Source organism: Numida meleagris, chromosome 5 (assembly GCF_002078875.1).
Source record: "Numida meleagris isolate 19003 breed g44 Domestic line chromosome 5, NumMel1.0, whole genome shotgun sequence".
NCBI lineage: Eukaryota > Metazoa > Chordata > Aves > Galliformes > Numididae > Numida > Numida meleagris.
Genome location: NC_034413.1, coordinates 15,390,628 through 15,404,038, shown reverse-complemented (window position 1 = coordinate 15,404,038; position 13,411 = coordinate 15,390,628). Strand labels below are relative to the sequence as shown.

Genomic DNA, 13,411 nt, shown 5'->3' with positions numbered 1-13,411 from the left:
CCGCAAGCATCTTGTGTTTTGATTATGCATTGCTAAAACCTATACCTGTAAAATTAATGGATGAGCTTGAGCATAACGGTCAGTAAGTACCTAAGTAGTTGAAGTACTTAACTGCAAGGCAGTGTCACATTCTATTACTGAATTTATTCTTAGCATGATTAAGCTACTTTGAAGCAGCACGAAGATCTACAGAATAGGCACATTTAATTCAAATTTTTCTGTTGTGAAATCTGTACCTTAGAAATACCTGAAAAACAGCAAAAGTTGGATAACACTAACACAGTGTAGTAACTATGGGCAGCTAGAACAGCTGACTGATTCAGAGAGGGCAGTTTTAGCTGACTGACAAGTCGAAAAGCATAGGTAGCCTTTGTACTCTCAGTGACAGAAACACAGCGATGTATTTTGAGAAAGGCAGTCAGGTGCAAATAGTTATGTATCTATCAAATTACAATAAGTAATGGGTTTTGTTTGTTTCATGAAATCAGGCACAAATGGGCAACAAAACAGACAGCAAATGCAGGATTATCTGTTTGAAAAGTACTTACCTTACTTTGCACTTCCCAAGGCTTAGTTATAGCAGACAAGTCACAGCCAGTCATCATCATAGCCCTTTGAAAGCACAGGGTAAAAATAATTAAAATGATGAAAGAAAAACAAGAAAAACCAACAACAGCAAAAAAAGAAAAGCCACCAACAAAGGATCCATGTTTTAAGCTATGTAGATACCAAGATGCAGATGGATGCACCTTTTGAAAAGACTTATTTAAAGTCATGGTTATGCTCATCGTCAGACGATAACAACACATCTCAACTTGCACATCTAGATGCCCAAATGCTTTTGAAATCTGTTTGTAGTTAACTGATTGAATAAAGAGCAAGATATTGACCACCTACATGATTACTTCTTTTTTGGTTGGGTCAATAGATATATATTTAATTGCCTCCTCCTCTGTTTCCATTTTTTCAATTGCATCCACAATCTTTTGAAACATTGTTCTTTTCCTGTGAAAACATACAGACAAACCACATATTAGTGAACAAAAATCCCGCATTAAAAATAAAACAGAAAATAAATCCCATATTTCTCATAAATATGCTTTTCCAAAGTTGCATCCTAGTCATAGTAGTCTCAAAGTGACACCTTCTTCCCACTGAACTCCAAGTTTCCAGTCAACCTAATACATTTATATTTTGCTGCATACCCCAATATATGAAGCACTATTCTGACAAAGATCCAAATAACAAGTTTTCTGACTGCGTATTAAACTTTGAAGTGACATTAATGTTTCTTTAGTATTACGTTTTCCTTCATAATATTCCTTCCAGTAATATAATTAATTGGGAAAAGAGAAGCAAATGCTAACAACTGTCCACTCAAATATCCTAAAAAATCACTGAAACTTGACTGAGAATTACTCTGAAAAATGTGTCTTATTACTGGTTAATAAATCTTTTAATATGCATTTTGAATGAAAGAAATAATGGGGTTAATTTTAATTGAAATTTAGTAATGGCCACTGAACATATTACTGAATTGTTTCCTGTCTCCTAGCTTTAAGTTACCCCAGTCATGACACATCTGACCAAAGAACAAACAAAAAATAATCTCAGTAACCTTTATAAAAGCATGTTCTGTTAGTAATGTTGGACGGATAGTTTTATCTTTGAAGTGTTTGGCATATTTAGCAATGGGATCCGTTGATGTCTGTTTTTAACTCAGAATCTCAATTTCTGTGTCATAAGCATGCTCCTGTTCAATATGAATAATTGATGTGTGGCACTCTAAATATCACACATGCAGACAACTTTATCATGAGGCTACAAAATTTACAATTCTGAAATATATTTGCTATAACTTAATGCATATTTGAATGACCTACTAAATGTATACAAAGTATTACAGACACATGTTCTGAAATTTGAAAGCTTATAATGAAAATAAGAATGTCTTTTTTTTATGAGAATTAGACTTACTAAAAACACTTTAAATTACAGCTCTGTACTCTGCATATAACAAGCAAAACCTACAGCTGTAAATAGTATAGGACTGACATTTTTGCAGTAGAAAGTTACACAGAATTTAGTACTTACTTGAAATACAAAGCCAAGTCAGTTGCTATTATTGCAACTTCAAATAAGTGTAGAACGGTTTCAAACTGGCGCTTATTTAGGTTCTGGAAGATGTTTAAACTCTGCAAGATGGAAAGTTTACGAATTCAATTCCTCTTATAAAACTGTCTTTGGTTTGTACTCTATAGGCTGCCCCATAGGACAGTATAGCAAAACTGTATGTATGGTCAACTATACACTCTAAATCAAAATAATGTTACAAATGAAAAGTTCTTCAAAAGTGGCTCTCATTCAAGAGTAGTTCTTAAGCTTTTAAATACCGTTATTTCTGTCAGTTACAGCTGCAGAAACATCTGATGCTGAGATCCAAATAAGCACACCTTGCTGTATATTTTTCACAACATCATATATAATAACCAAATCTTTACCACCTTTTAAGAGGAAAGATGGAAAAGTTAAAAATGTTTTTGAAAAAAGAAAAGAGGGATCAGCCGGCACAGGAACTGGGAGAGAGAACTGGAAGGAGTCACAATGGGACTACACAGAATCATTAATGTTGGATGGGACCAGAATAAATGGCTAAATACTGCGTATGGAGATCTAAAGTTCTACCTCCAGAGGCTACACAACTAACTAAATGCATATTGACTTGGTCTGCTATTGTTACATGTAAATTAAAACCAAAGAAAATCACCTGTATTCTATATTATTCATAAAGAACCGGCTGCTTTGCCTTATTTCTTTGCCAGTCACATCCATGGACCTGAGAGTTTTTCTGAACCTCTTCTCTTCCCGTTAGCCTGGCTCAGCACAATTGCCTGCAGTGTTATCACGGCCCTGCTTCAGTAAAGTGCACTGTCCTTTTTCTCAAGCAAAGGGAACAGAAGCACCACACCCCACATTTTTTGGAGTGCCCTGGTTTTCCTTTCCTTAACTGAGGAGAGTGCAGGCGATTCAGCACCTTCAAACTCCTGACCATCAAAAAGCAATGGTTGGTGCCCAGCATCTCACATTTGAAAAAGTGCACCATGTCCATCAATAAAGGTGAATGATTTTATTTACTACTTTTTTTTTTTTTTTTTTTTTAAGTAATAAATCTGTTTTGTGGATGTTTTTCTCAGATGTGGAAGTGAGTGCCTACCACACTGCTTGCTGCAAATAAGTGGAAGGGCCACAAGATTTCAGGTCTGCATGGTTATATTTTTTAATTATTTCCTGGGAAAAAAAATCTAGTAAATAGTTATAAACAGACATTTCCCTTGAAGCTGGGACAGAGCCAGGCACTGCTGAGGGAGGAATGGCCGTCCCATGCAGGAGGTGCAGGGCTCTCCAGGGCTGACATTTTGTTGAGCCTGAGGGGAGCTGAGGGGAGCAACATGGTGCCACTGCAGCCATGTGGGCCATGGGAATGCCTGTGCCCACCCACAATGAGGAAAAGAGCTCTGAAATGTGGCAGTGAAAAGGGGGAAACCACTTGAGAGTAGCAGAAGGGAAAGGAGAAAGCATCTGCCTAATTCAAGAGAGATTTGCAATGGGAGCTGCCACAGAGCTGTGATGCTGCCTGACCTGTTTTAGTGAGGGAGGAAGGGCCTGGTCTGGGGGTGAGGGCACCCTCCGTAAACAGCTCCGTCCATTTGTTCCTCTGGGCCAGAGACAGCAACTGAACTCAGACCTGACCCAGGTGCAGTTGTTTAATTACAGCACCTTGTATTTTCTACACCAAGTTCAGCTGTTTTGTGAGAGGCATGTGAGTGAGGCCTATGGGACAAGCTGCTTTTCTCTGTAAGTGGATAGTGAGTAAGAATTTGGTTTAAACTTCTCAATCTGGGCATAATTTCTTAATCTGGAATTAGATAAATGAATATGACCTGGTGAAAATTTGTAATTTATTTGGATCTTTTATGTTGATTGCTCTAAGCAGAAGGTTCATGCAAACATACCTCATCTTGCAGTAGGGTTTTACTGTACTCCAGGTGATGTCTTTCTAAAATGGAAGAGCCGTGAAGCTTTGCCAGTGGAGCAGCTGACCTTTTAAAAAAGGCATAATTGTTTATAGTATTTTGGAGGCAATATTTGTGATTCAGAATTCAGATTTTTGGGATTAAAATGCTTCTGCTATTGATTTGCTTATTCAGTAGCTTAATATATATCTAGAGCATAAGTGTGAAGCAGAGCAAGAAGTATGTCTTCTTGCCTTCGCTCTTGTGATGGTAAAAACAGAAATTAGAGAGTTCAGTGCCTGCCGACAGTCAGCTGTATTTTTGAAAATCTGTTTAATCTTGCACCTTCCAGTCTGCTGTTTTCTTAATCTACATGCTTTCTGCATCCCTTGAAAATAACCTTAATCCATCTTTTAGTATTTGTTGTGTGGCATGACTTTTATCTGTAATCACTGTGGACCATGTCCCCTGTGATTCTAACTTAATGTAAGTTGAATCTAAAGTAATAATATAATGAAATTTAATTTCTCTATCCCTTTGGCTCCTTCCCTCCCCCAGAATCACTGATTTATGAACTGTGCAAGTCCTGGTTGCTCAGATGTGTTCAGTCTTATCACAGAGCTCAAAGAATCCTTCTGACCTTGGGCTAATCTTCAGGGTAATTCTGTTTCAGACTACAGCAGTGGGAGGAAGGGAGAAATGTCCTATCTGTGCTTTAGGTTGTTCTGCATGTTGAGAAGCGTATTTTCCTCTTTCCTTCTCTTGGCTAAAAACTTGTTTCCTGAGATAAACCGAGGTGTATTGGTATAGGCTACCTGTGTTTTCTGCCTTTGTAGGTGAGGTTGACTTACAGGCTATAGTGATAAAGCTGATGGGTTTTATAAATAGCTTTACTGCGTATGACCTCAAGTAGAGGGCTTTCAGCTAGGGAAGACCACACTAGGAAGATTTAAAAAACCCCTTAAACTTATTTAGATGAGAGGCAGTCAGCTGAATAAGAATCAGCATCTGTCATTCTCTCTCCTACGTCACTTGGAGAATCCCAGATAATAATCAGAAAATCCCTTAACGTCACTGCTCCAGCATGAGGTCTGAAACTCCTCTCCTGGGCTGTGTGTCCAGGGACAGAGGAGGAGGAGGAGGATGAATCATTCTGGAGATACAGTTAGTGGAAATAGTACTCTCAGAAAATTATCATTTGAATCTACTGGCCCACGAGACATTCTGATAATCCTGTGTTCTCTGGATAGCACACAGAAGAACTAACAAATCACTCAAAAGACTAAATGGTAGATTGCTCACTCTTCAATAGTGGGCCTCACCGTAATCTGTAAAGCTGTAATAAACAGGTACATTTAAAATAATATGGATTTATATTGTTTCATTATGAGAATCTACTAACAACAAGGGAAAGATCACAGAGAAGCCTTTTTGTACATTTAGAACACAAAGGAACATGAGTTGCAAAGCTTAACCTCTTGGTATATAACTTAACTGGCATATGAACCCTGTGGCAGAAAGCAAGCTCACAGTTTTGAATTGTACATAACATGAAGAGATCATATATCCGGGAAGGACCTACGTCAATCACTAAGATCACTGAAGGGAGCAAAAAAGCGAGGCAAATCAGCCAGCAGAACACTGAGAAAAGAATGCACCTGAATTCCTGTCTCTTTCTAAGATGGCCCTTGTATATTCCACATCCTGAATCCCTCTCCAGAAAAATGCCTTTACCCTATCTTGAAAGGGAAAAAAAAAAAAAAAATCCAGTTAGGCACTTTCTGCTCTTTTTATTGAAGCTAATTTTGACATACCACTAGCGTAGCAAGATAGAGCACTAAGGTTTAATTTTGGAACTTCCTGACTAAGGCAGTCAGATAAGGTCAGATAAGTTATATGAGTTTGTCTGCCATATGCTTAGATTGTCTTAAAGATTTATGATGCTTTCTTTTTAAAATCCTAAAAATTCCTTTTTGCTTCTTGTGATAGTTAAAACAGCAGACTCTCCTGAAAATGAACTGCAGCTCCAGCAGATCCTTCTAAGATTCTGCTTTTGAGTTTTGTCATTGCTTCAGTTGCCATGACAAATTCTCAGAGGCAGAAATCTTCTGTAGGATGAATATCAATCATATGATGGCTTAGATTGGAGGGGACCTTAAAGATCATCTAGTTCCAACTCTCCTGCCTGGGCAGGGTTGCCACCCACTAGATCAGGCTGCCCAGGATCCCAAGCGACCAGGCCTTATGTGCCTCCAGGGATGGGGCATCCACAACTTCTCTGGGCAGCCTGTTCCAGCACCTCTGCATAAAAAATTTCTGCCTAACATCTAACCTAAATCTCCCCTCTTTTAGTTTAAAGCCATTCCCCCTTGTCCTGTCATTATCAGACCATGTAAAAAGTTGGTCTCCTTCATACTTGCAAGCTCCCTTTAAGTATAGGAAGGCCGCAATGAGGTCTCCCCACAGCCTTCCCTTCTCCAAGCCAAACAAGCCCAGCTCCCTCAGCCTTTCTTCATGTCCCTTCATGCTAGATAATCATGGAATAACTACAGTATATTTTTGCATGTGTTAACTTGTTCTTTCTTTTGCTGCTAAAAGTACTGCATAGCCATATATTTGTATTTACCAAATCTGTTAATTTTACTTACTTCATTTGATACAAGTTATTGGTCCCTCTGTGATCAATGTCATGGCAGAAAGCAGCAGCAACCATGGCAAAGGCTTCTAGATCAGTGTAGTATTTCTTTATTCTACCTGTCTGTAAAGGAAAACAAACAATTCTTACTGTCCACCTTCCTTGAAATGAAAGCTAAGTTATGAATGTAAGGTTGATACTAGCAACATTACCATCAGCAGAGTAAACATTGTTTGTCCCACATTGAATCCATGTCGCCAGTTGTGGTAAGTGATATCTCGATAACCCTTCCTGACTGTGTACATCCATCTTGTAAGGACCTGTTACAAATAAAAGTGATTGAGAATGTGCTGTTCACTGAAACAAAATTATGGAATTTCTGTAAAATTAATGGAATGTAATATAAAATTACTGAAATAATATGCTTTTTTAATGAAAACAAACTACAAATAGTAGATAGTTCTTATGTAAACACATATTGCTTTAATTCCTTGAACAGGTCACCTGAGTTCAGGATCAGTTCTAAGGCCTTATGACAAATATGCAAATGTTTAATTGAGAATGTTGTTATCCATACCACTCACACTTTAGTATATCTTACACTATATTAAAGAACCTACAATCAGTCTTTTATGTTAAAAGAAATACAAACAAGACAAAATAAATCAAACCTCTGCTGGGACTTTGAACTTTTCAACAACGTTTATCTCAAAGAACAGTCGTATTCCACAAGTTATCAGGCCATGTTCTGAAACGGGAAAGTCGCTGAAGCGGAATTCATATAGTTCTAAATCTTTGGGATCAGGTAATTCTTCTTTCTGTTAGGAAAAGTTAAAAGCAGAAGGATTTTTATGGCAAGAACAAAGTTGAAAGTTTTCTTACTTCAGTGGGAACATTGCATAAGGACAATATGCTTACTGTATCTTCAAACACCTAATATGTATTATGTTATGAAACACAATGGTGACACTAGTTTTCTTTTCCAAGAAGATAGGTAAAAATCTTGCCCAGATGGTGTTTCTTCCTACCCTGAATTCCAACACAGTTGGTTAGGACTATCTCAGCATTTCCTTAGTGAGGAAATTTCAGGTCTTGGGGTTCTTCCTTCCTGGTATAAAGTCCTGTGATTTCCCCACTTCTAGCCTGGACTCAGAGTTGCAGTTCTTCTCTTTCACAACCAAAATTATTCAACAAGCCCATCTTTTCTTGGTAAATGTTGTCATCTCTTTTGAATCTTATGAATACTGATGGAGTAGTAACCAAAAACAACCTTCCTAGAACAAAACATTTTTTTACTTTAGCAGTAGAATAATGTATGACAACATTTTTTTTTAATGACAGAAGGCTTGCTTACATGCTTACTTACCACTAGCCTTTTCTTCTCTTGGGGATCCTCAAAATTAATCTGCTTTATCTTGTCTCCTATAACAATCTATGTTTGTGTCTGTGGTAACCTATGTATGCTTAATAGAGAAACCTGTAGGTTTTATTTGGCAGTGGAAAATCCTAGAACTGTAAAAAGTCACAATTAATAGTCTAAATGGTGAGTAACCTTATTAGTCTTGTTTGTCTGCTTGCAATAGATTCTTGTCTGCTTTACTTTTGAATGATCTCAAAGTAAAAATTCAAGGCTTAAATGTACAAAGCTTGTAGAATTCATAGTTATTATGGTTTAGTTTACTTCAAATCTGTTAGAGCTCTTTGCTTTTTACTGCTGTGGTTGGTGGTGATTCTGTATTAGAATTGTCCTCTGTAATTTAAAACAGCCTGTTCTGAACAATTGTAGCCCCTGATGAAAATGAAAGCTCATTTCAGAAGCAGTGGACTGTGTAAGTTCATAATCTTGTCCTCCGCAAACTAGGGGAAAATGGGTGGATGACATGCAGGGATATTTCTCTCCCTGCAGGGTAGATACAGAGCTTATGTCAGTTCTCTTATGAACCGAAGAACTTTCAGAAAGAATTCTAAAATTCAGAGGATGAAGAGGTTAAGAAGCTTGTATTAAATTTCAAAGTGTCTATTTTGTATACATTTCATAGATTCACACTGAATAGCCTCACTGGTAATAGTGATATTGGCAAACTGTTCGGTAACTGTTTTCATTTATATATCCCAAGGGCTAAGAAGAGCAGCAGTATATTTTAAAGGATATGCCCCAATCCAAAAAAAGAATTAATTCAGGGACATCTGATACAACCCAAAAATAGATTATATGATCACAGTGACTCCCTTCCACCACATAGTCAATAAATGATTTCCATTTTACATATAAGGAAAATTGTAACTAAATCTATTTGCCCCTGGACAGTGTATTTCAACAAATGAGGCTGAACATCTACAGAACAGTATTTCTTTCTCCCTTGGTTGAATTTCCCTTTAAATTTACTCTGATCTGAGGTCAAGGACAAGGAAACCTGTAACAGTGGTGTTTTAAGACCCATTACTTTGTGAATCACCAGATCTAGAAACACCTGCTTTATCTCATTAGCTATCTGGGATTCCAGGCCTTATAATAAGATAAGGCACTTGCATGTAGCCTTGGCAGTACTGAATATACTAGACCTTTAAATTTGTGACACCACAATGCTGAAACAAGTCGTTTTACTTGCTTTCTAGAGATTTAAAAATTCATACAATATTATTACTTTTGGAAACCTGCACTATCCTAATTACTTGTTGCTATACAAGTAGAAAGATTTTGTAAAGTTTACTGAAGTTTACTTTAGCAGGTATGTGAAGCTACTCAGGGTCTGTTGATGTATTTTGGTTTCACTACTTAATAGCTGCATGAACATCTTTTCTGTGGGAGCCAGTGAAACTTTAACACCATTGCACTCTGGCATATACGTTAACTATAAGTAGCTTAATGAGATCGGTTCCCTATGGCTATGTCTACATTAGCAACTCTGGTATAGTCTAAGGAAATAGAAGTAGAAGTCAACCATCTTGCACGTATCTGATGTTTCTTCTTTGGTCTGGTTCTATATTGATACATTTACAGTTGCACTTCATTCATTACTTTCCTGAAGCACACCTTTTAATTTTATTCCAGTTAGACCATGTATGTGCTTCAGAACTGTTCCACAAGGAAAAAACAATGTGCAGTAAGTGGGCACAAAAGGAGTTTTGTTTCAAAAAGGATTACCCTTCTGGGCTGAAGCACCAAGGCAGCCAGAAGAGTGCACAGTCTAGAAAGAAAGTGGCTCGTTTTTGTTTTAGCAGGAGAGATTTAACTGCTTAGGTCAAATCTGTTTCGGCACTGCAAAGTATCTTATTGCTGCATTTGTACTTCTTCGCCTAGGGAAATGCAGGATAGTTCATGGGAAAGAAGGTTAGTTCTACTGGAAACTCCTGTATGTGTTCTTACGGAACACTTCTTATGGAAGTGACCTTGCTTCGATATACTTTCTGTTATTTTCAAAATGAAATAAATATGCAGCACTGTTCATGTAGCATTCAACACTTTAAATGTTCATTGGTATAAATGTTTCTATATAACTCTGGCTATCCAGGTCTATTAAAGCATATATGGGAGACTGTATTTTCCCATAGGTAACGGTGGAGTCTGTACATGAAGGAACTGAAGAAGTTAAAGATGTACTATTAAATTAAATTCGCTCCATCTAGTTGTGGAATTGATAGCTAGTATCAATTGTATTAAACAGAATTTATCTATATACAGCTTTTTCAATAAGGAAAACTCATTACTATTTGGTATCAACATGATTCCAGAAGTCAAATTTTCATTTATTGACTTACCAAAATCCTGATAAGATCTTTTTCATCACATTCTTCTATACTCTTTACATTTAATTTCTCTTTGTATTTCTGAAAATGAAAATGAACCATACATTCAGATTTTGTGTAGCAAGTTTCCTACTTTAATTTTGTGGACAGAAACTCACCAGTATAGATTCAACTTCAGTAGGAGTAGCCTTTGTCTGGTACATAAGCATTTCCTGAGCAATATCTTTTCTATTTTCAAGCTTGTTCATTTTATCATAAGTGTCAGTATTTAAAACAGACCACCCCAGGAATTGTGTAAGAGTCTGGAACAAAACAAAGCAACGTTTAGGTGACACCATGACAATAAAATTGAACTTCCAATTTAAACTCACTTCTTAAAATTTGCTTTCTGTTCATGCTCTTTGAAAATCAACACTCAGTTATACCTGTTAGAAGACTTTACCTTCCCATCAACATGTGCCATTAGACCCTCACAGCTTTTAAGGATGTTGTTTGTTTCAACCTATGTAACTAAGGCCCCATATTTGCATTTCATATACAGGAGTTTGAGGCTTATAAAGTTTAGGTTAGCCTGGGGGACTTGAATACAATGTGTAATATCATATCTTGACAAAGTACATGAACTCCCTTAGAGTTCATGATTGCAGGCACGATGTTCACTGGGAAGCAGCATGCCATACCTGCTAATATTTGTCATTTAGATATTGTCCTTAATATTATGTTTTAACTTTTGGTTAGCCCTGAAGAGGTCAGGCAGTTTGACTGGATGATCTTTAAAAGTTTCTTACATCTGAACTGTTCCATTCCATCCCATTTTTAACCCACTCACATAATTATTGACCATTGTGAAAGAGTCAAATGACTTAAAAATAAAATTACACCTGACTTTGGTTCATTACTGGAATTTAAATGATCTCATAATTTTTCAGTTTTATAAACAGAGAAAAAAATCTATCATTCTTAAGAAACTATGGTGAGGAAGATAGTCTTTTGGTTAGATGTTAATGCAGCCTGTTAAAAAATTGATTGTTTAGCACCATATGGCTCCTTAGGGGCCTGTAATCCTATTAAACTTACTTCAATGATCTGTTCATCATACTCATCAAAAGGTTTTCCGTCTTTCCTGTTGTAAAATGTTGCAACTCCCACAATTTCTTCTTTTTTGTTGACAATAGGCAATGAAAGGACATTTTTGATAACCCATCCAGTCTCATCCACAGGTCCTTTCTATAGAAAAGCCAGAGAGGAAGAAATGTTGCATATTTCTTTGAAAGTAGCAATACAGCTATTAATATAAGCCGTGTAACACTAAGTCCCATGAATCACAAACAAAGGATAAATTTTTCATGTATTCAACCATATAACTAATTTGTGGAAAGCATTAGCATATTTTTCCACAACATTTATAACTATTAACATTACTAGAATTACCTGAAATGTGAAATATTCGTCTGCTGGTGCATTCATCATGTTACAAATCTGTAATGTAAAGATAAGGAGACATTATTTAAAGAGAATATAGCATGCAGCATGACTTCGCCTGTATTTAAAAAGAAGGATTTTTTTTTTTTTTAAGCTAAAAGCAGTGAGCATCCTAGCTAGCTGCAAAGAGTAAAACTGTTCCTATTAATTTAGTTGTGGGTATTCTAACATATCATTTTGGAGCATTTACGCCAAAGTGCCTCATGTATGTAACCTCACAATGCATAAACATAAAGGTTAAGAAAATTTCTGTGCAAGTTTTCAGTGGCATTAGGAATTATAGAAGGAAATAACTTGAATACAACCTTGAAAGGCTATGTCTTTATTGCTATTAAAAATGCCATAGGATTACTAATAGCTGTCATTCACAATGACTGAATTACACATCTTGGCTATGCTATGTGTCATGCTAGACTAGTCTGGCTGATGTTTTCCAACTTACTGCTACAAAGACGACATGAGAAAGAAAAAACTTTTAATGGTGTATATTTAGACATTTACTGTGAGTAATAGTTCACACACTGGGAAAGTAACATCAGACATGCAATTTATTCCTCTGATGTTACCATAATTGGAGGGAAATTTTCTTGGTATTTTGGCCATTAGTGCTGCAGGTTTGTCTCCATACACACTACTGATTCACATGACTTCAGAAGCAGAGCACTAATTTCGTAGAGACTTTGGGTGTGGGAAGAATTCTTTCTTTTTTTGTTCAATCGGAAGAACTGCATGTATTAAAGCTTGTAGTTTTCACTTTTGGTATGAACTTACAAATCCGTTTTCAGCAACATATGTTGGCAATCCACTGATAAGACACCAGTGATCTGCTGGAGGTGACCTTTAGAGAGAGAATGAAATTAGATGATTTCTGCAGATACAGGCATGCTAATATTCTAGCCGAGTAATAAACCTGATTACCACACATTAACAGGCTGCCAAGGAATACTCACGGAATGACTTTGATTTCTTCTTTCCCATGCAAAATGTAGTCAATAATCTTATAAAAGTTGACTTCCTAACCAAAAAGAGAAAAACATCTAAGTTATCTGTACAACCTCAATGTCAAAGTTAAGATTCATTGAAAGAAAAATTAATATCCTCACTCTTCCATCGGGTGTCTTGGGACCTTTGTAGGGCTCTGCCTCCCCCAGCCGAATTGGCCATTCATCATAGAATTCCTGAGAAAATAATACACAGATGTTAGCAAAATTAAAAATTAGTTCTGTGTTCAGAGATAACATGGGATCTGTGGATAGTAATCTTATTTTTCCTTCTCCACAAGAGTTTTATGGACACATTTCAGAAAAAAATTAAGAAAATGCGAAGTATATTCCATGCAAGAAATGTTAACCAGTAAACTTCAGACTAATATAAAGCTTATCTCTTCAATTGTACGCTTTATTTGTTTTAGTGGTCAGGAATTTATAAAGCAGTGATCAGGCTACACTTCTCTCTTCTTTCTTTACTCAGATGGTATTATTATTGCAAAAAAATGATTTCAGAATTAGACTTAATGTTTATTATGGTTGTATGC

The 13,411-nt window shown here is 36.6% G+C and overlaps 1 protein-coding gene across 1 annotated transcript in view; it reads right to left on the bottom strand.

Moving 5' to 3' along the window:
* The window catches only part of PDE6C (phosphodiesterase 6C), a 29,416-nt gene that overhangs the window by 6,283 nt on the left and 9,722 nt on the right, over positions 1-13,411 (bottom strand). Inside the window, exons 5-18 of the mRNA XM_021397869.1 lie at positions 12,981-13,055; positions 12,828-12,892; positions 12,649-12,715; positions 11,827-11,874; positions 11,473-11,622; positions 10,554-10,697; positions 10,408-10,476; positions 7,320-7,466; positions 6,861-6,968; positions 6,662-6,771; positions 4,014-4,101; positions 2,095-2,195; positions 898-1,005; positions 549-612 (exon numbers count right to left, since the gene is read on the bottom strand). Coding sequence (XP_021253544.1) covers positions 549-612; positions 898-1,005; positions 2,095-2,195; positions 4,014-4,101; positions 6,662-6,771; positions 6,861-6,968; positions 7,320-7,466; positions 10,408-10,476; positions 10,554-10,697; positions 11,473-11,622; positions 11,827-11,874; positions 12,649-12,715; positions 12,828-12,892; positions 12,981-13,055 — 1,344 coding nt within the window. The remainder of the gene's footprint in view (positions 1-548; positions 613-897; positions 1,006-2,094; positions 2,196-4,013; positions 4,102-6,661; positions 6,772-6,860; positions 6,969-7,319; positions 7,467-10,407; positions 10,477-10,553; positions 10,698-11,472; positions 11,623-11,826; positions 11,875-12,648; positions 12,716-12,827; positions 12,893-12,980; positions 13,056-13,411) is intronic.